We start from the raw sequence: 23,842 nt of genomic DNA, 5'->3' as shown, positions 1-23,842 counted from the left end.
AAAGAATTCGTCATGTGTGAATGTAGATGCAAAATATTCATTCAGTTTGTCAGCTATCTGAGCAGGATCATCAACAGTAGAACCACCAACATCGTGACCAATCTGGTTCATCCCCTTTCTTCTAGAGTTTACATAAGTAAAGAACTCTTTGCTGTTTTTCTTTGCATCTTTTGCCTAGCATTTCTCGTAATCTGCCTTTCTTTGCCTAACCTCCTTTGTAACTTGATTACAGACTAGTTTATATCTTTATATCTGCCATAGGCTTTCTGGGTCACCTGTTAATTTATGTGTATCCCACACATTTTCTTCTCTGCCACGAACCTTATTAGTTCATCTGACATCTATTTAGACCTAAATTTTGAACAGTATTTCTTTGTTGGTGTGAAAATCCTAGTAGCTTCCATGATTAATTCATTGAAGGCTTCCCATTTAGAATTCACTGTTTTTAATATCATCAATTGATCCCACTGTATAGAATTTAAAAACTGTCTGAGACCACTGTAGTCACCTTTACGAAAACAAAAACTCTTCCCTTTACCCTTGATGGTAGAGGCACCTCCGTAGCCAGGTGGGCAGGAGTGGAAATGCATAGCACACGCTTCTTGATTAGATAATGGTTCGAGCCCATGACCACCAAATACAGAGGATGCGGAAAGGTCAGGGAATGACCACCACATATCCCCGGAGCAATATGGCCTTTGTTACTAATGCTCCTAAAAACCAAACAACAACAACAACTCAAACCTTGATGGTAGTTACATCTTTAAGTAAATCCCATATCAGTAGACTGTGGTCACTGTCACCTAGTGGTTCATTTATCTGCAAATTCCTAATGCATAAGAGATCACCGTTGATAATCAGATCAAGAGTATTATCCCCACCCCCTCTGGTTGACCCTCAAACATGTTGCTGTAGAAAACAATCCTCCAAATAAATCCTCAAAAGTCTTACTAGCGTGCGAGTGACCAACCAAAAGTTCCAGCCAATATCTGGAAAGTTAAAAAGCCCCTATTACATGACATTCTGATTTAATGGCCCACTCTATTTCTCTGCACAATTGTTCATTGTACTTTTCAGAGTCATTAGGCCTATAACACACTCCTACTCTCATATTCCCTCTCCCAGTGTTTACATCACACCAAACAGACTCAATATTACATTGTCCAACAATTCTTAAGTTTTGCAAATTACAGTGTCTGGAGACTAGGCACTAGCGAGGTGATCTCATAGAGGTGTATAAAGCCTTGAATGGTTTGAGCATGCTCAATGCTGATGGGATTCTTCCTCTTGCTCTGAATAATTACCTGAGAGGGCATAAATTCAAATTGAGGAAAGACAGATGTAGGATATATGTGCGTAAATTTGCCTTTAGTCAGCGGGTAGTTGGTTGGTGGAACAGATTTCCATACCCTGTTATGGAAGTTGATAGCCTAAATAAATTTAGGGCTCAGCTGGACAGGTATTTCGAACGAATGGAGGGGTGAAGTGGAAGTTTTTTTTTTTGGCTGATGCTGCATAAGCTTGCTTTCTTGCATCATATGCCTCTACTAATGCTAATGGTAATTCCAATTGGATGCACTTCCTTAGATTTTGTGTTTCTTAACTAACAGCATAACCACGCCTCCCTTTCTACCCTGTCTATGTTTATGTACACAATGTACTCCCCAAATTCCAATTCTGCACTGCTTATATCTGTGTGACACCATATCTCCGATATCTCAACAATATCTGCCTTTGATGCCTTGATCAGCACTTCAGATTCATCAGATTTATTTACTATACTTCTAGCATTGCTGTAAATTTAAGTATACATGCACCTGTTCTTACTCTTAGTTACCCTAACACAGCCCATGTATTTACTGTTCCATGATGATGCCCAGCAGTTCTTGAAATCCCCAGCAACTTGCTCTCTAGGGTGCTGCTTATTACAATAGAAGCAGTGCAAGAATCGCTTTCACTTCTGCCTCTGTGGATCTGTCTATGTTTATGTACACAATAATCTTTTAGTCTGTGAATTCCCCCAAGCCAGCAGTTTTCCGACCAACCTAACACTGCCTCTATAGCATCAGCAGATATTCTTGCATCCTTTGTATTTAAGTGTATCCCATCCCTGTAGAAGCAGTCTCTCCTGTTAGCAAGCAAAGACCATGCTGAAAAAAATTCTGCCCCATGAGCCGTGCACAATCTGTCCAAGGCTGAAGTGATTGACAAGGCTTTTGTCATATACTCCCTCCTATCATGTGTGGGCAGAATTGCAGACACTTTCAAATTCAACCCTAGCTCGCTATTTTTTTTTCAATGTTGACTTATACTTGTTAATTAAATCTGCAGATCTTTATTGCCAACTTAAGATCATTAGTGCCAACATGAACAACAATATCATCTTTTGATACAAGCACCAATTCTCTGAACCCGCTTTTTTTTTGGCTTTTAGTAGTAGTGGTAGTAATAGAGGCATGTGATGCAAGAAATCAACCGTATGAGCTTATGTAGAATCAGCCAAAAAAAATTTTTTTTTCACACATCCATTTCCTCTAAAAGTTTGTCCAGTTCCTCCTTGAATTTATTTAAGCTATCAACTTCCACAATAACAGATGGAAGTTTGTTCCAGAAATTTACCACCTGCTGGCTAAAAGCAAATTTTCACACATCTATTCTATAACTGTCTGTCCTCAATTTGAATTTATGCCCTCTGAGGTTCGTAATCTGAGCAAGTGGAAGAATCCCATCAGAATTCAGTGTGCTCAACCCATTGAAGGCCTTATACACCTCAATCAGATCACCTCGCAGGTGCCTAGTCTCCAGCTGCTGCAGTTTGCGGAACTTAAGCCTTTCTTAGTAAGAGGACTCCTTATTTTCCTTCACCAATCTTGTTGCCATTCTCTGTATACTCTCAAGTAACTCTACATCCTTCCTAAAATGAAGCCTCCAGACCTCTACGCAGTAATCAAGGCGTGGCCTGACTATTGCCTGATATTGGCTTTTCTATGAACAGCATTACACAATCACCATAGAACTGTTATGTAGCATTCCTGTTTGACCATTCAGGAAAACCTGACAATGAACAATGTCCTCTGAGTCATAAAATATGGTAATAATCGTCACAATTGATCAGAGACATTTGTGCCTTGAAGAAGATTAGCAGTTTTATAGATATTTAAACTTTGATCACTCCTGATAAGATCATGAAAATGAGTGATTGAATCATTGATTTTTAAAGTTGAAGGGTGGCACCAGTGTGAAGGTCATCCATACTCAATATTAAACTTTGCAAACTGTTGAAAAGTCTTTGAAACATATAGCACCCTCTCCGAAAGCTGTTTTTTACATTTGATGGGTCTGTTATTTTTCCATGGTTTGAAACGAAATTTGATACAAATTTTGCTGCTCAGTAAAATCACTCATTTTAAAATGTGATAAAACACATAAAACACCTTTATTCAACAGGCACTAATTTAGACTGACTGCAGCTGAATAGGTGATTTCATGAGCAAAATGTCGAGATAAAACACTAATCATGTTGCAGTAAGTTCCAACTTGCTATTTGCAATTTCAAGGTACACAATCTGGCCCCAAACTTTTTGATCACACCTCATGTAATCATTTTGAAACCAAAAATAGTTACAAAAAAAAGAAAACTCAATCAGAAATAATCAGACCCTGGATATAATTTCATGAGTTCTCTATAAAGTAGTTCTCATAAGGTTTTAAAAAGCTGAAAGCTATAGCAATTATTTATTCTGCAAAACAACAAATATACAAAATTATTCAGAGATCCCTCAAAATAATTGTCTGTGAACTGTTCAACCATATCAGAAATGCATTTGACGTGCTAAATTCATCAGTAAAACAGAAAAGTGCTGCAGCTTCTTCAATTACATGACTATATGTGTGACTGCAGTATGGTCTTAATTAACTTAAGTATGAGTTGAACAAGGGCTTAATTAACAGTATTTTAGTGGTATACGCAACCACTAAATACAGTTAATACCTGCCAGGGGCAAAGGTTGATGACATTGTAGAGCGAATATCATCTTTTAAGGGCAGAAAAGGTGATATAGTTGTACACGTTGGCACTAATGATATTAAGAGTAGGAGACCAGCAGAATTACTTAACAAGTACAGGTCACTGTTGAACAAAAGCCGAGAATTAGGGTTGAATTTGAAAGTGTCTGCAATTCTCTGCCCAGACACGATAGGAGGGAGTATATGATGAGAGCCTTGTTGATCAATTCGGCCCTGGAAAGATTGTACAAGGCTCAAGGGGTAGAATTTTTTTCAGCCTAGACTGTACTTGTTAACAGGAGAGATTGCTTCTACAGGGATGGAATACACTTAAATAGAAAGGGTGCAAGAATATTTTCTGATGCTATCGAGGCAGTGTTAGGTGGGTCGGAAAACTGCTAGCTTGGGGGGAGACAAAGACCAATAGATTGACAGTAGCCACTGGCAGAGGTGAAAGAGATTCTTGCACTGCTTCTATTAGAATGAGCAGAAGCCTGAAAAACAAGATGCATGATATTTCAGAGACTGCTGAGAGCCATTGCGGTACAAGTAAACACATGGGTTGTGTTAGGGTAGCTAAGAATAGAGGTGCAGGTATACTTGCGTGTACACCAATGCTAGGAGTTTAGTAAATAAATTTGATGAATTTGAGGTATTGCTCAAAACATCAAAGGCAGATATTGTTGGGATATCAGAGACGTGGTGTCACACAGATATAAGGGATGCAGAACTGGAATTTGGGGAGTACAACGTCTACAGAAAGGATAGACAGGATAGCAAAGGGGGAGGGGTTATGCTATTAGTTAAGAAACACATAAAAACCAAGGAAGTGAAGCCAGTCGACATCGCTGGACAGTGCAGTGTTGAGTCAGATTGGTGTGACATAAGCATTGGGAGATCAAAATTGAGAGTAGGAGTGTGCTATAGGCCTAATGACTCTGATGAGTATAAAAGAAACTGTACACGGAAATAGAGTGGGCCAGTAAATCAGAGAGTCTTATAATGGGAGATTTTAATTTCCCAGATATTAACTGGAATTTGGGGGCTGGTCACTCACACACTAGCAGGGCTTTTGTGGATTTATTGGATGATTGTTTTCTACATCAGCATGTTCGGGAGGCAATTAGAGGGAGTAATACTCTTGATTTGATTATCAGCAGTGATTCTTCATGCATTAAGAATCTGCAGATAAATGAACCACTAGGTGGCAGTGATCACAGTGTGCTGAAGTGGGATTTACTCAAAGAGGTAACTACCATTAGGGGTAAAGGGAAGGGTTATTGCTTCCGTAAAGGTGACTACGATGGACTGAGACAGTATTTAAATTCTATACAGTGGGACCAACTGATGATGTTACCAACAGCAAATTGAAAATGGGAAGCATTCAAAGAACTTATCTTGGAAGCTACTAAGCTTTACATACCAACTAAGAAATATTGTTCAAAGTTTAGGCCAAAATGGATGTCAGATGAACTAATGAGGCATATGGCAGAGAAGAAAAATGCATGGGATACTTACAAATTAACACATGACACAGAAGCCTATGATAAATACAAATTGATATGCAATCAAGTTACAAAGGAGGTTAGGCAGGCGAAGGCAGATTACGAGAAAACCTTGGCAAGGGATGCAAAGAAAAACAGCACAGAGTTCTTTACTTATGTAAACTCTAGAAGGAAGGGGATGAATCAGATTGGTCTACTTGATATTGATGGGTCAACTGTTGATAATCCTGCTCAGGTAGCTAACAAACTAAATGAATATTTTGCATCGACATTCACACATGAGGAGTTATTCAGCGAGGGGAATGCCAGAGGTGTATTCAACTCTAGCAGTAAGCTACAGAATCTTGAAATAACTGAGAGTAAAGTGGAGGAGAAATTGTTGAAGATAAACACAAGAAAGGCACCCGGGGTGGATGGGATCTATCCAGTTATATTAAAGGAGGCAGCAAAGGAAGTAAGCAAACCCTTAGCCATAATTATGAGAGCTTCCTTGGACTCAGGGGAGGTACCCATAGACTGGAATTGTGCAAATGTGACCCCAATTCACAAAGGAGGATAAAAGGCTGACACAAGTAATTATAGACCTGTGAGCTTAACTTCTGTTCCAGGAAAATTAATGGAGGCACTGGTTAAAGAAGCACTGCAGGATCATTTAGACAAGTCTTCAGTTATAGCTCGGACACAGCATGGTTTTGTTAAGGGGAAGTCTTGCCTGACCAATTTGATTGGATACTATGATGCAGTCACAAAAGAACTGGATTCGGGGAATAGCTTTGATATTATATACTTGGATCTTAGAAAGGCTTTTGATACTGTTGCACATGGAAGCCTGCTACACAAATTGGAGCAGTGTGACATTGGAGGCAAATTGCTGCTATGGATAAAGGGGTGGTTGAGGGGGAGAAGACAGAGAGTGGTAATCAATGGACACTGCTCATCGTGGACTAATGTTATTAGTGGAGTCCCTCGGGGCTCAGTGTTGGGTCCGTTATTGTTTTCTGTATTTATAAATGATATTGATGATGGTATATGAAGCTTAATGTCGAAGTTTGCAGACGATACAAAGGTTGGCAGGGTTGTCAAGGACACTACTGACACTATGCTGCTGCAACTGGATCTGGAAAGGTTGAGCAGATGAGCTGAGAGGTGGCAAATGAAGTTTAACATTGACAAATGTAAAGTACTACACATGGGAAACAGCAACCCCAGAGCAACGTATCGGGCGCCTCCGTAGCCAGGTGGGAAGGAGCAGCAGTGCGTAGCACACGCTTCTTGATTACACCGGGGTTCGAGCCCGTCACCACCAAATACGGAGGATGCGGAAAGGTCAGGAATGACCACCGCATATCCCGGAGCAATATGGCCTTAGTTGCTAATGCTCCTAAAAACCAAACAACAACAACAGAGCAACGTATCAACTCTGTGGTACTACACTGACAGTGGTAGAGAATGAAAAGGACCTGGGGGTGGTTGTGCAGGATCAAATATGAAGGCAGGCAGATATGAAGTTCTCTGAGCAGTGCAGACAGGCTGCAAGAGTAGCTCGTGGAGTATTGTCAATGATATACAGGAATTTTTCCAGCAGGGATAAGGAGGTGATTATTCCCTTGTATAAGGCAATGGTCAGGCCACACCTAGAGTACTGTACAAAGGTCTGGAGGCCTCATTTCAAGAAGGATGTAGAGCTGCTGGAACGAGTACAGAGAAGGGCAACAAGATTAGTGAATGGAACAAAGGGGTGCTCTTACGAAGAAAGGCTTAAGTTTTGCAAATTACAGTGTCTGGAGACTAGGCACCAGCGAGGTGATCTGATAGAGGTGTATAAAGCCTTGAATGGTTTGAGCATGCTCAATGCTGATGGGATTCTTCCTCTAGCTCAGAATAATCACCTGAGAGGGCATAAATTCAAATTGAGGAAAGACAGATGTAGGATAGACGTGCGGAAATTTGCCTTTAGCCAGCGGGTGGTTGGTTGGTGGAACAGACTTCCATCCTTTGTTGTGGAGGTTGATAGCCTAAATAAGTTTAAGGCTCAGCTGGACAGGTATTTTGAACGAACAGAGGGGTGAAGTGGAAGTGGTTGTTTTTTTTTTTTTTTTTTTTGGCTGATGCTGCATAAGCTTGCTTTCTTGCATCAAATGCTTCTACTAATGCTAATGCTATGAACTTGCCAGTGTAATCATGAAGCAATAATAGCACAGCTGCCAACTCTTTGGATTTATGTTGTTGATTGCCTTTTTCACTCAGTTTGATCCTCCATATTTTTTGCAAGATAATAGTAAAACTATGTTAGAACTAAATACAATTAATGATGATATTCTTTTAGCATTAGTAGGGGCACATAATGCAAGAAAGCAAGCTTATACAGCAGACTTTTTCACAGGACATTTTTTCTGGATCAGAGCACAGATGTTCAAGCATGCAATACACTGAATTTACAAAAGGCACATGGAGATACCCAATATGAATTAAAAGTTTGACTGGGGTGGAATAGAGAAGTAAAGTGAAATATAATGATGAAAATAGCGCATTTCCATAAAGGTTTGATGAAATTAATAAAATCACATAACTGTGGTTGATTTTACCATGTTTATATTCTTATGCCTAGATGTTTGTGCAGAATTCCTGTTTCTGTATTTTTGTATGAAAAAAAATAAATGTCTTTAAAACAAAAAATGTTTTTTGTCTTAAAGTGTCTTATCCTCCATTATTGTTTGCTTATTTTCTCCATCATATACTTGAACATAGCATATGAACTCTGGCTGCCAGAGCAGGTAATGGAGTTTTGTCAATGATATATAGGAATTTTGCTGGAATGAGTACAGAGAAGGGCAACAAAGTTGGTGAGAGGAACAAAGGGGTGCTCTTACCAAGAGAGGCTTATGTTCTGCAAGTTGCAGCATCTGGAGACTAGGCACCTGCAAGGTGATCTGATTGAGGTTTATAAGGCATTGAATGGTTTGAGCAGTCTCAATGCTGATGGCATACTTCCGCTTGCTCAGATTAAGAACCCAAGGGGTCATAGATTCAGATTGAGGAAAGACAGTTGTAGAATAGATGTGTAGAAGTTTGCCTTTAGCCAGCAGGTAGTTTATTGCTGGAACAGACTTCCATCTGTTGTTGTGGAAGTTGATAGCTTAAATAAATTTATGGCTGAACTAGACAAACATTTGGAGTGACTGGGTGGGTGTAATGGGAATATATTTTTTTTCTTTTTTTGCTGATGCTGTATAAGCTTGCTTTCTTGCATCATATGCCTCAACTAATGCTAAATGCTAACTTCCCAGTGTAATCTTGAAGCATTAATAGCATAGCTATCAACTCTCTTGATTTACAATGGAGAATCTGTCTTCTAGGTAACTAATGTTACCTGAAGGTAACATTAGTTACCTAAGAAGACAGATCAGTTTTTACCTTGGGGTAACATTAGTTACATTAGTTAATTTTACCTTGGGGTAACATTAGTTACCCCAAGGTAAAAACAAGAAATGTTACCCCAAGGTTTCTTATAAAAACAAACAAAGCCAGAAGTGCAGGACAACAAGCTTTGCAAACATATGTCACTGAAAATGGGATAAGGTTACTTCTTTTGGGGTAAATAGGGAGGTATTTTACTCAAAGGTTCTCCAATGTATTTTTTTTTTTTTTTTCAAAGTTATCTTTGGCAAACTTGAGTTCCTAAAACTCCCGGATATCTTCTTGCAGAGATTGAACATCAGCGAGAAATAGAATTCTTCACAAGTTTCCAAATAGAATTTTCAGTCACAGCATCAGGGAAATGTCGTTCGAATTCATTTAAAGATAAACTAAGTGGCATTTTATTTTTTCTTGTGAATCATTTTCAAGAAACTTATCTTTGAGAGTTTCAAGTAGAGAAAACAAAGCAACATTTTTAGCACCAACTCACTGAATCCATAATTCAATTTTGGCTATAAATGCCTTCAATACATCAAAATGAGCCATGATGGTGGAATTTTCCCCTGCAGTTTTCGAGTTAATGTGCTCAAAGCTTCAGCTTTGAGCACATTAACTCTAAAACTACAGAGTAATCTGTCAAATATGCCAAGCTCAGCTGAAAACTTTCATTTTTGAAGGCTTGAAGCAGTTGGTCTTTGCCTTGATATTCCAAAAATAGGGCAATTGCTTCCTTAAGCTTATTAGTATTAGTATTAGTAACGGCCGCATGGTGCAAGAAAGCCTATGGCTTATGCTGCACCAGCCAAAAAAAAAAAATAAAAATAAAAAAAAAATAAATAAAAATAAAAAAAATATAAATCCGAACAAAACAATGATAAAAACAAAAAAAAAAAAAAAAAAAAAATAAATAAATAAATAACTAAATAATAATAATTAATAAAATAAAAAATAAATAAAAAGGAAATTAAACCTATCATCCTATGTGCTTCCCTTACCCGACAGTACTATCCAGATGTCCTTTGAATTGCCCCAAAATATAAACCCTTATAAACCCAACCGAGCAATTTTACCTTCAATAACCAACCAACCTCAGTATAGAACAGAAGAGTTTTGTGGTTGGCATTCAAATCTTCAAAAAGGAAAGAAAATAATCTTGAGTTTAATGCACTGTTTTTCACATAATAGTACTATTAGTGATGGCAAATTCGAGAAAGCAAGCTTGCTTATAAAGCATCAGCAAAAACAAGAAAAGAAAAAGAAAATCTACATACATCACCCATCCATACCCTTCAAGAATTTGTCTAGTTCTTCCTTGAATTTATTCAGCCCACCCACTTCCACAACAACAGATGGAAAGTTGTTCCAACAATCAACCACCTGCTGGCTGAAGGCAAACTTCCATGCATCTATTATGCACTTGAATTTATTCCCCCACACATGTGTGTAGTCTCAGCAAGGGGAAGAATACTATCAACATTAGTATACTGAAACTATTCAAGCCTTTAAACAGTAAACAGTAAGATCTTCCTGCAGGTACCAAATGCGGCAATTTGCAGAACTACTGGCTGGCTTCCAGCTTTCAACATTTCACTAGTGACTTTATTGGGTCCTGCTGCTTTGCCATTTTTCATTGATTTTTTATAGCATCTTCTATTTCTTCTACCAAAATTTCTGGTACAGCTTCTGTATCTGGTGTTGGATCCAGTTGTCCTTTATCCTTATAAAGATTTGAATAAATTTCTTCCTTGTTGTAGTATTTTTGTTGTTGCACCATCCTCAAACTTCCAAACAAACATGGCTCTTTTGTGTAACCATTTTTCTTTCTTTAGCTTGAATTTTTTCTAGTGTTCTTCTGACAAGATCAACGTTGAACTTGCGCATGCTTTCTTTTATGTGCTTTCTTATGGTCTTGCACATTTCTAAATATTCTACCTTGTCTCTTATGTCACCACTTTGCTTCATTTCTCATCACTTTTTCATCATGGCAATTGTTTCTGATTGGTTTTATAGTAAGTGCAAGGGACTGTCTACAATAGTCTCAATGACGTTGCCATTATTGGTTGAAATATCTGTGTCAGGAAGGTCGTGCAGCACACAAAAATGACTGAACAGTTCTAGTTTAGAATTTTGACAATTTTTCAATATTTGATTAGTGTCGATCCTCTTCACTTTAGTTGACTTGACCAATTTCTTTCGTTCTTTCTTGCAATCAATTTCGATTTTTACTCTGAGTAACCAATGGCCACTTCCAACATTAAAGTGGTTCCAGACTGAGCAGTCAGTGAATATTGTTTTATTGTTTATTTATATGAAATCAATTTCACTAGTATTTCCAAGAGGCCTTTTCCTTGAAGAACAAGTTCATGATAAACAAATTTTGTTCCTCCACAAATTCATTTTGTAACTGTCTCTATAATCTCTTTTTCCAGTTCTGTATGGGCCGACAGATCTTTCCCCATTTTCACTCTTACCAATACTCTCACATTGATAAACAAATTTTGTTCCTCCACAAATTCATTTTGTAACTGTCTCTATGATCTCTTTTTCCAGTTCTGTATGGGCCGACAGATCTTTTCCCATTTTGACTCTTACCAATACTCTCACATTGAAATCTCCCATTACAACTTTATTGTGATAATTGTCCTGCTTGTAAAAGTGCAATAAGTCTTCATAAAATTCTTCAACTTCATCATCACTATGGCTACTTGTAAGAGCACGAGCTTGAATCATTTAAAGAGAATAGCGACTGTTTAGCTTAATAGCACAGCAAGCAATTCTTTCAGTAATACTTTCTATTTTTATGGTTAGTCTTTTGTTGATCAGGAACCACATTCCACCACACCATCCATTATCTGTTCCTTTGTAGTACAGCCAATGTCCATCTTCTAATTTGACCAAATCTTCACTTTTTCTTTGAATCTTACATAAACCAATGCTGTCCCAATTGACAATTTTCAGCTCTTTTAATAGTTCTTCTCGGTGTGGGTCTGTACTCATAGACTGAATATTAAGTGTTCTAAAATCCCAAGGCATCCTGATCAAGCTTGGTGATTCTCAGCATCCTCTGCCATTGAGCTAGTCTTCCTGCTACCATAGGTACCAGCTCACAGGCCTCTGGGGAATGAGGGTTGTTTATTTTGTTCTGAAGCAATGTTCTGAAGGTCGAGGCAATGGACCATAATCTGCCATGCTTGTCCAGTGCAGATTGGCAGATTTTGAATCAGTTTAGTCTGATGCCTTAGCTTTGATCTGTCCATCATGGATAACTCTGCTAGGAGCATATGCTCCCAATGGCATAGTTCTTGGCTTCACTGGCATGCACAAACACTCCTGCCACTAGTATTTGTGCTTTCATGGCAGTGAAGCCTGATATACCTTCATCAGTATCATTAATAAATATTCAAAGTAACGATGGCCCAGCACTGAACCCTGGGGTACTCCACTAATAACATTATTCCAAAAAAGGGCAGTGCCCATTGACAACCACTATTTGTCTTCTTCCACTCAACCATCCCTTCATCCATAGCAATAACTTAATTAATGCCACATTGCTCCAGTTTATATAGTCTTATGTGCAACAGTATCAAAAGCCTTCCTGAAATCCAAGTTTTCTCCATAAACAGTGACCATTTCTTTGTGGATTGTTTTGGGCATTTCTCTTTGCAAAAATCGGGACTGAATCACTGGCCTGTATTCCACTTTATCCATCATGACACTTCACTTCATTCAGCTCCGCAAAAAAAAAAAAAAAAAATTGTCAGATCAAACCAAAATTTGTGTGGTTGCTATAAGAGATTTGAAGATATCAAACAAAATTATTTAATGTTTCTATCACGGCTACTTCTGGGTGAATACAAATCTTTTTTGAACCCCCCCTTTTGTATTTTTAATAGAGCAAAGAAAGATATCAAGAGACAGTTATAAAGAAAAGAAAATCTTTATAGCATATATACAGTAGTATAAGTTGGTTGGTCTATAATAGTACCACCATCCTCCATGGTACTGTTATAGACCAACAGGCTTAGTCTGCACAGTATACATTGCTATCTGCCACTTGTTTGGAGAGGTCTGGATGCATTTCCTATTAGTGACTGGAGGAATTGCTGAATTCTTTTTTAGTCATAAGTCAATCTTCTTCCTGAGATTGACTAACTACAAGACTGTAGTTAGTCAATCTCAGGAAGAAGAGTAGGGTTTTATAGTCCACACAGACCAATATGCAAATTGGTCTGTGAGCATAAACTTGTGTAGTCATAATACTCTGGCACAGTGTAACCAAAATGCTAATGCTCTGTGAAACCAACGACGACAACAACAACTGAGAGTAAATTTGCTGTTTCTCTAAACATTGCCAGAAATGATTGGAGCCAGATAATGGATTGTCAGATTTAGTAAGTACATATTGCTATGTTATGCATTGAGCTGAAATGTTCTGTTGTTGAAAGCAGAATAATCACTGGTGGTTAAAAAATCTTCCTATCTCCATTTTTGTATGCATTACTGGATTCACCCATTTTACTGCACATAGCTAGAAAATGGACTGTGCTGAATAACGGAATATCAAATTTTAGAGGCTCAACTATATTGTCATTTTTGCTTCTCACAATGATAGTTATGGCATGTAATTGAACTGAAATGTCCTAATGTGGCAAGCAGATGAATCACTTATGGAACAACTTTACCACCTTCGTTTTTCTGTGATTCGGTCACTCTGACAAATCCTGTCATTATGATCTGCCGTAGGGTCATTGACAAAGGCTGGGAGATTATTTTGTATAATTAGAAATTGCTTTTATTATATCAGGAAAAATATATAGAGTAGGGAAATTATATATATAACTGAATGCACTTGGGATTATACCAACTTGCAAGTTATATGTACCAGAACTCCCCAACTTTCCACACTTAGTAGCAGCAATGATGTGAGAAAGTAAGCATATACAGCATGAACCAAATAAAACAATATGTGCTATAGTATCACTGACTTGCCAGCCAGTGATACTATAGTGTTAAGATGATTGGCCAGAATATTTGAAACTAATGAGAGAAATGTGAGCCAATATTTCTACCTTTTCCTTTAATTGAACATTTCCACTTTTACAACTGCATATCACTAGACCTGTGAGTCAGGTTTTGAGGAGTTATTTCTCTGATGAAATAGTGATAGACTGCAATACTGGCATGAGATTGTGTAACACACGTTCACCTGATTTTACTCCTCCATGATTTTTGGCTGTGGGATTATCTAAAAGGCTAATGTTTATTGTGCAAATATTTGATTGATGGCATATTTGAAAGTCAGCATTATGTAACATGGAAGCAACATTATACCAGATATGTTACATGCCACCATCAAAAATGTTACCCTTCACTGATATCACATTGTTCAAAATGAGGGAAATAAGGAGCAAGACCTTCAGTAACTTATGCAGTGCTGGTACCACATTTTTCTCAGTTGGTATTATTTGGGAAGTTTTTTTTCCTTGTGAATTTCTCTTCTCCATCATCTGTATTGTACATATCCCAAATTTCATTGTTCTTCGATAGACCATTCCAGCTACAGGCCCATCAGTATGGGTGAACTTAAATTACATTCACTCTTAATCAGTGCTATAGTTGTAAAATTAGCAGAAGGTATACTCTGTGAATGTTACAAAAAGCAAAGAGTATACTTTGTATATCAGACTTATTAATCAAATTCGCTTCAGTTGCATAGATTAAAACAAGCGATTTTTCAAAATAATATTCTGTATTTTGGTAATCAAATTCTAATAAATTTATTTTTTAATTTTCAGTAAGTATTTTAAAATAATATTTGTTTTTTCAAGTCTTTCAAAAACCAGAAGGTATATGCTATTCACCTGTAGTGGAAGGTGTACACCCTCCACTACAGCCCTGCCCTGAATATAATTTTCCTGTTGTAGTTGTTCAGGGCTGTCCTGGCTCCTTGGCTGCCTGCACATAGCAACTTTTTGATGCCCCTTTACATCATATTTTTAAAAGGAAAAAATTTTCCCGAAAAGCTTTTAGTTTTTACTAGTAATATGAAACAGTGACACAAATTTAAATTAAATTTTTACTGAAACTACAAAGCTACGTAATAATCCTATCCTATAAATAATTCTTGAAGCATCCTTCTGTCTGTTTGTCGTCTGTTCTGTTTTAAAATCTTTTTAAAATATAAAACTAAAAGACACTAAACCACAAAAAAATAATAAAACAACATTAAAAAATACTTATACATTCAGCTCACAAATTTTAATTTTACATAAATTTTCGTGTAGCAAATACTTTGATTAAATTGACCATATCAATTCCCTGTGAAGTATCATTTTCTACAGCAGTTATTACAAGGTCACTTAGTCTTTCTTGAAGCATTGTAGACCTTAAATATTTTTAATGATCTTTAATTTTGAAAAAGATCTTTCACCAGTTGAAACAGAAACTGGAAGAGTCAAAAAAATTCTCAGTACTGAGTGCTACGCAACATTTGGAACAGGAACTGCATTTATTGTATTATTGTTACATATCATTTTGGATCGTCACTACTAATTTTTAAAATACCCCTTGGATTATCGCTACTAATTTTTAATGATTTCAGCTTTTCAAAAAGTTCTTTTTGTTGCTTATATCATTTTAGCATTAGTAGAGGTATGCAATGCAAGAAAGCAAGCCTATGCAGCATCAGCCAAAAAAAAAAAAAAAAAAAACCTTCCATTTCACCCCCTCCATTTGTTCCAAATGCCTGACCAGCTGAGCCTTAAATTTATTTAGGCTGTCAACTTCCACAACAAAAGATAGAAGTCTGTTCCACCTATCAACTACCCACTGGCTAAAGGCATATATCTGCACATCTATTCTACAACTGTCTTTCCTCAATTTGAATCTAAGCCCCCTCAGGTTCTTAATCTGAGTAAGGGGTCATTAACAACGCTGCCAACCTTCATATTGTCTGCAAACTTAGACATTAATCCTAATATACCTTCATCAATATCATTGATAAATACTGAAAACAACAATGGGCCCAACACTGAACCCTGGAGGACTCCATTCTATTTATCAGATCAGTAAAATATGATTGATTAAAGCATTTCATTCGAGGTTTACTTTATTGCAATACTGCTTAATTAGTCCTCAGATATAATTATTTTACAGTAAATAAATTATTATTTTTTTTTCTATTATAAATATTTCTTTCCTTTTTAGAGTGTATATTAGCATTAGCATTAGTAGAGGCATATGATGCAAGAAAGCATGCTTATATAGCATCAGCCAAAAAAAAAACAAAAAAAAAAAAACCGCCTCCCATTTTACCCATCCATTCACTCCAAATGTTTGTTTAGTTCTGCCTTGAACTTATTTGAGTATGCAACTGCAGCTTTTTAACTTTTAGCCCGCATGAAGCACAATTTGAAATGGAAAAAATCAAGGGCATGTGGAGTGCAAGACTAAAGTGCCTTAAAACTGAAATTAAGGATTTGGAGAGGTAAAAGGCTGGCCTTGCAATTCTACACAAATGGATGCCGATAGATGATTTGAAAAAGCAAGACCAAATTGTGTTTGATGTGTGGAGTAGCTTACTGGACACGTATATAAAATATTTGTGTTTGGACTTCTCTCAGTTTTTGGTTCAACAAATTTCTGCAGGCAAATATTTTCGAACATGAACTATATTAAAAATAAATCAAGAAACCGTCTGAACAGTGCAAGTCCCTCAGCATGTTTAAAGATGAAAATTATGGCATACTCACCTGATGGTGAGAGACTGGCTCAGAAGTTCGGCAGCAAAATTCACATTAATTTGTACCTAATTGGATGTTTGTTACGTGTTTTCGGTATTAATAAATAATATTTCAGAATATATATTTTTTTTAATAAAACACTTTTTCTCTCTATTCCATTTCTTAAAAAACTCCCCCTCCCCTCCACCTCCTCCCAGCTTGAGCTAAGGTGCGTCTTGTCGGATTCCCTCTGTTTTTTTTTTTAATTAGATCAAAAATGGCTCTTTACTCAAAAAAGGTTGCCAACCCCTGTTCTAGAGTTTACATAAGTAAAGAAGTCTTTGCTGTTTTTCTTTGCATTATTTGTCAAAGATTTCTCGTAATCTGCCTTTGCTTGCCTAACGTTCTCTGTGACTTGATTTCAGACTATCTTATATCTACCATAGGCATTTGTGTCTCCTGATAATTTATATGCATCCCATGCATTTTTCTTCTCTGTCACGAGTGTCATTATGTCATCTGATATCTAAATATGGCAACATAAACGGGACAAAGTTTTCATTGTCCCGTTTTTTTTTTCATAAATTTTGGGCTGTCATTGTACAGAATAACCTTTTGTAGAATGAGAGGAGAAATACTCTAAATGGGAAAAATAAAAACAAACTGGGAGTTGAATTATTTGTGGTCATTTAAACCACATATGAGCTTTGTTATTAGAGGAGTAATTAAAAAAGTAGGATAACAGACATTTTGAGAAAGAAACCATGTCTTTTCTAATATTGAAACATTGCATGAATAAAAGTATTAATAGTTTCTGGATTTTTTTCATATTTTCCTAAAGAAAAATACAGCTATCTGTATATTTATTATGAATGAAAATTAGAGGCAGTGTGAATTTTTTAACTGTTATTAAAGTAATTAGAAATTTGGCTGTTTCTTATGAATTTTTTATAATTTATTTTTTGTTAAAGTATTATTTTTAAGTGTGAATATTTCTAATTCATATTTCTTCAAGAGCTGCATTTCAGGCATCAATGAGCCATGTTTTGGACACATCTAATAAATACTGAAAGGCACAGACTTTACAACTATGTTTGGCTGTAAAGTCCTCTGGCTTTTTATAGCTGTCTAAAATCTCTTGGATCTCAGAGTATAAGCAGAAAAAAATGTTTTATATATTACAAATACATAATACTGGGTGGTTATAAAATAAGTTTCCCTATTCAGGAGACCCAAGTGTCAAAACAGTTGGAGATAGCACTGTGAAAATCAGTGGGTGTGTCATTTAGGGTATGGGGAAGCAATTTGTAGAAGAAAAAAAATTAGTTCAAGTTTCCACTACCAGGGGAGAAATTGGCACTGTAAACACGAGATGGAATACTTAACTTAGGATTAGATTTTAATATCAGAACTTAGAAATCTGCAGATATTGTTCTATGTGCTTTCCTTCACTTCAGGTGACAAAGGACTGCGTGCGACACAGTTTTGCACAGCATCTCATTGTGTATGTTGGCTACAGGCTGTTTAATGCTTGCTTTCAAATCAGCAAGTGTCTGTATGCAGCCATGGTATATATATATATATATTTTTTTTTTTTTTTAATTATTATTTTATTTATTTATTTTTTTTTTTTTTACTTTTATCATTATTATTTTTTATTTTTATTTTATTATTATTATTTTTTTTTTACTTTTATCATTATTATTTTTTTTTTATTTATTTTTTTTTTTTATTTATTATTATTATTTTTTTTATTTTATTAATTTATTTATTTTTTAGGTCCTAGCCACTGAAATCCCAGGAAACTAGGTGGCAGGACCTGCCGGAGCAACTCGTCATGATGCTGGACACCCGGCTAGCTTCCACGTGGCAAGGCATGGGCAACGTCGGGCCCCACCAGGGGCCAGGCGGCCAATAAGCCGGACAAACAATGGGCACAACAGATCACACTGCACAGACATGACCCGCACACTTTCAAGTCTCTGGCTTGACAGTGTACTGTCCTCAACACAGCGAACATACGCGGAGATGGGAGAAATCCCAGGCGCCGTCTGACACGAACATACCTTATACCTTATATGCAGCCATGGTAAACTCTGTCTTTCAGGTATCCCCATAGCCAGAAATCACAGGGATTGAGATCTGCTGATCGGGCTGGCCAGAACTGCGGAAAGTCTTTAGAAATGATGCGATCATTTTCAAATGTTGAACAGAGAAGTTCCTTCACTTGTCGATCAACGTGGGGAGGGGCACCATCTTGCATGAACACTACAGTCTCCAAGCATTGCCTTTCTTGCAGAGTGGGAATAATGTGATCTCTTAGAAGAGCACAGCACCGTGCACTAGTTACCATACACCATGAGGGGTAGACTCTTCAAAGAAAAATGGTCCGATTATAAACTCTGCTGTGAATCCACACCCACCATACTGTAATGTATGGACTTTGTAGTGGTCTTTCATGCACAGCAGATGGACGAGAAGTTCCCCATATTCAGCAGTTTTGTGCATTTACAGCCCATGAAGAGTGAAATGTGCCTCATCAGACCACAAGATCATTTGAGCCCATGTATCGTCAAGTTCTGTACAAGCCAGAAATCGTACAGCAAAGTCTATTTTTTGTTGCTGATCACAAGACTTTAGTTCTTGCACTACGTGAATCTTGTACAGAACCAGCATAAAATTATTCAAAGCACTTTATGTACAGTAGACCAAGGAAGGTTCAAGTCTCTTGACACACCTCTGGCACTGGTAGTGTTTCGCATTCTGACCATTGCAACCGCCACTTCATCCACTGCCTCTGTACTGATACGTGGTTGTCTCCTGCCTGGAATTACACCTAACTCCCCGGTCGCTTCAAATTTCTTTATTAGTTTTCGAAGCCCCACTGATATCAAAGGTCCTTTACGCAAACCTTTAAGTTTCCGATATTCACATAGTGCTGCATTTTTTTTTTTTTTTTTGGTAGTAGTTGTTGGTGCATCGGCTTCTGTGGCCATAATGCACCTCCCAAGGTTTTTGCAGTACTTTGATCCAAGGCTGAGGCGGGATTCGAACCCATGACCTTTGGGTTGCTAGGTAGGCACTTTACCCACCCAGCTAGCCCGGTCGGCCAGTGCTGCATTAGTGTTACTATTATTCTGGTAGAACAATTTTACTAAAAGAGCATGTTCCCTTTTTTGTAAGAGCCATAATGGTTATTGACAGTGACATTGGCCTTTCTGCTTTTATCTAACAGGATGTCATTTGCATAAGCAGCATGTCTTGAAGGAAATGACAGCTCTTACATATGTGAAGTGCCACGTTTCCCGTGGTACCAGAAATTTGAGCTAATTTTTTTTTCTTCTACAAAGTGCTTCCCCATACCCTAAATGACATACCTACCAATTTTCACATCACTGTCTCTAACCATTTTGACACTAGGGTCTCCTGAAGAGGGAACTTATTTTATAACCACCCAGTACATATTAAACTCATTGAAAGGTATGGATGAGGGTGGATGGTCACATTGGCCATATCAAAATGTAATATCAGATCATTTTTGAATTACATTTAATTCTCAAGCAATTTATTTTTGCTGTATATAGATAGCAAGATAATAAAAATTTGAAAATTATTTTTAATTTTGTTTTATTATCATTACATTTACAACTTGATATAAATTTTTAATTACATTCTTTTTATTTTTCAAACATTAGACACGATATCCTGTCTAAAATGTGGGTCAGAACTGATTAAAAAGAATGGAATTGAGGTAACAATAAGAAATTAAAAGTTTGAGTATATTTTAAGGCAGATTTGAAGATTGAATTACTTTTACTTAGACTGGAGTCACTTTCCAGTAAAATATGTTTATTTTAGAGGAATTTGGACACTCTGCAACACTAGCAAAACAAGTCTGATGCAATGCACAAAGGTAAGAACGTCAGTGGAAGTGTTAAGGGTGCTGGAAACCACAAGGGTATTATTAGCCAGTATGAGTTGCAAGTTGTTTGTGGAATTACAGGGAAGTTTGGTTGCTAGATGCCATGCCAGTCATTTTTGTTGCTGCAACCCATTTAAGCCTTCTAAAGTCAAATGTATCTGTGTCAAAAATATGAAAAAAACAAAATTGACAGGGGAAATACAGCAATAACCTGCATAGCACTAATAATTGGTACCGAAACTGTTCCATGTTATGTGAAACCGTGCTGATTGAGGTATAATTATAATGGGTTTTAATTGAATGTGTACCAAAGAAATGGTCTCTAAACAAATTATAATCAATCTATAAACAATTTGTGCTAGATACCAATTAAATGAATTTGAAATAAAAAATATTGGAAAAATTTTATTAATGAAAAGGTAACATAATGAGAGATGAGAGAAAAGCTTTATTCTTTATTTAGGTATTTCAGTAATGAAGTCTGGTGAAGTTGTCTCTGCATTTTCTAAGCATACTAGTCATTGTGTGTAGGCGCCTCCGTAGCCAGGTGGGCAGGAGCAGTAGTGCGTAGCACACGCTTCTTGATTAGACCAGGGTTCGAGCCTGTGACCACCAAATACGGAGGATGCAGAAAGGTCTGGGAATGACCACCGCATATCCCCGGAGCAATATGGCCTTAGTTGCTAATGCTCCTACAAACCAAATAACAACAAGTCATTGTAGCATCGAATTATATAGCAACTTCAGTGTTATCCACTTCAGAATTGTTTTCCTCTTTATCATATGCAGTTTGCTCATCAATTTCAATGAGAGTTTCATCATCTAAGTCATTTGCATATGAGTCAATGGAATCATCACATTGGCAGTGTCGAAAGTTTCGACCCGAAGTCTTTTCTGATCTTCACATCTTTGGCAATTGTCCGAACTTGCAGTTCAAAACCAGTGAAAACCAGCCAAATGGGGCAAAACATGCTGCCAAACAGAACGCACGTTGTTGGTAATGATTTCTAGCCAAGATGCAGATATATTTTCAATCGCATTCCTGATGTTAAAATTTTTCCAAAATGTTTGTAAAGATGATGATCCCACTCCTGTTGAAACTTTAATCGCTTGGGAAAAAGTTTGCTCCAGATAATATGCCTTGAATGTGGCAATTATGCCTTGATTCATGGGCTGTAAGATAGACATTGTGTTAGGTGAAGAAAGCACATTTTTATATTTTAATTGAGATCAGAAATTTCAGGTGGATGGCCTGGTGCATTGTCTAAAAGCATCAAAATTTTGAACTCCATCCCTTCATCTTTTCAGTAACATTCAGTGGCACCTCCGTAGCCAGGTGGGCAGGAGCAGCAGTGCGTAGCACACGCTTCTTGATCAGACCGGGGTTCGAGCCCGTGACCACCAAATACGGAGGATGCGGAAAGGTCAGGAAATGACCACCGCATATGCCCCGGAGCACTATGGCCTTAGTTGCTAATGCTCCTAAAAACCAAATAACAGTAACATTCAACCATCAGACAAAAATAATTTGTGAACCATTCTGTAAACAATTCTCTTGTAATCCATGCTTTCTTATTGGATCACCAAATTATGGACAATGTGCTTTTTACACAACCCTTTAGAGCTCTTGGATTTTCTGCTCTGAACATGAGTAGAGGCTTCAATATAAAATCCCCAGATGAGTTTCCACCCAATAAAAGTGTTAAACAATCTTTTGATGCTTTATATCCAGGTTGGGCCTTTTCATTTTCAGCTAGAAAAGTTCATGAGGTTATATTTTTTCAGAACAGTCCAGTTTCGTCGATGTTGAAAATTTGTTTGTCTTTGTAGCCACCTTCTTCAATGATGTCTTTCAATTCACTGGGAAATCTTGCAGCAGTGATTTTGTTTGCACTTTCACCTGAGATATGAACATTGTGAAGCCCAACACAGTTTTTAAATTGTAAAAACCAACCACAACTGGCTGTAAATATTTCTTTGGTCTCCTCCTCTTCATTTTCTTCTTTTTCCTTGAGTGTGTTATAAAGGCTCATGGCTTTCACTTGAATGATGTTTTGACTCAAAGGAATTTTCTTTTTATTACAATTTTCTCTCCATATTAATAAAAGACGTTCCATATTAATCAATAGTGAACTTCTTTGCTTAGTTATCACTTTCGTCATGTAAGATTTAGAAATTCCCTGCTCTTTAACCTGATCCTTCTTTCAAATAATCGTTCACACTGATGCTTCATTCATTCCATTTTCTTGCACAATTTTAGCATACGATGCACCACCTTCATGGCACTTGATATCAAGTTTTTTTTCAAATGTAAGCCATTTATGTTTAGTAGCTCCACCGCTTTCATTACTTTTACTTTTTTGACTCATTAGTTCATATTTAAAGGGGTAAAAAATAAGTTACGAAATAAAGTTTGAAAAGCTATCACCTTGTCTCGTCAGGATGGAACACTGAACACTGTTGCACATTGCCGCTGACTGCCTGAGGAGAGCTATTGGCACATGTGCATGTGAGACGATCGAGTTGGCACCCCAACATTTATGTACGCATACCTAGGCTATGACAATACAGCATATAATTATGTAGAGTATGTGTCTAGGCTACTAGTGTAAATTTTTGACTTAAATTTAGTCATAAAGTTTATTGCTTCCTCTGAAAACTAATAAATTTATTATAAGTTAAGATACAAAAATATAAACAAACAGGAGCTTTCGGGGCGATGGAACATTATAGTCATAAAACAATAAATTTTATGACTATTATGGAATCTGATACCAAAGGCCTTTTCACAGACTTAAACTTAATTGAAAACAGTGTTATAGTGAAACCCATGCTGTTTGAAGCCGTGCTACGCGAGGTATTAAGGCGCCTCTGTAGCCTGGTGGAAAGGAGCAGCAGTGCGTAGCACACACTTCTTGATTAGACCGGGGTTCGAGCCTGTCACCACTAAATACGGAGGATGCGGAAAGGTCAGGTAATGACCACCGATATATCCCAAAGCAATATGGCCTTAGTTGCTAATGCTCCTAAAAACCAAATAACAAACAAACAAACGCGAGGTATTGCTGTACTGTAAATGGAAAAATAAGGGGACATGCTGTCAAGAAGTGAGAGCATGTCCCCAATGCCACACAGAATGGAATCAGTGATTTCTGGAGAGAATATTCATCATTGCAGATAGAGGTTTGAGGTTTCTGCATCAAAAGGAGGAATAACTATCATTCATTGGGAATTACACAGTTGTGGTAGAGCTGAGTTGAATGGAAACAGTA

At 37.2% G+C, this 23,842-nt stretch overlaps 1 protein-coding gene across 1 annotated transcript in view; it reads left to right on the top strand.

Annotated features, from left to right (window-relative positions):
* ProRS-m (prolyl-tRNA synthetase 2-like protein, mitochondrial) overlaps positions 1-23,842 on the top strand; it is a 293,464-nt gene that overhangs the window by 153,693 nt on the left and 115,929 nt on the right. The window contains exon 10 of the mRNA XM_090370015.1: positions 20,344-20,399. Coding sequence (XP_090226141.1) covers positions 20,344-20,399 — 56 coding nt within the window. The remainder of the gene's footprint in view (positions 1-20,343; positions 20,400-23,842) is intronic.

This window comes from Mastigoproctus giganteus, chromosome 3, assembly GCF_048544385.1.
Source record: "Mastigoproctus giganteus isolate SK-2022 chromosome 3, ASM4854438v1, whole genome shotgun sequence".
Classification (NCBI taxonomy): Eukaryota; Metazoa; Arthropoda; class Arachnida; order Uropygi; family Thelyphonidae; genus Mastigoproctus; species Mastigoproctus giganteus.
Note: the sequence above shows the minus strand (reverse complement) of the source record. Positions and strands in the feature narration are given on the sequence as shown.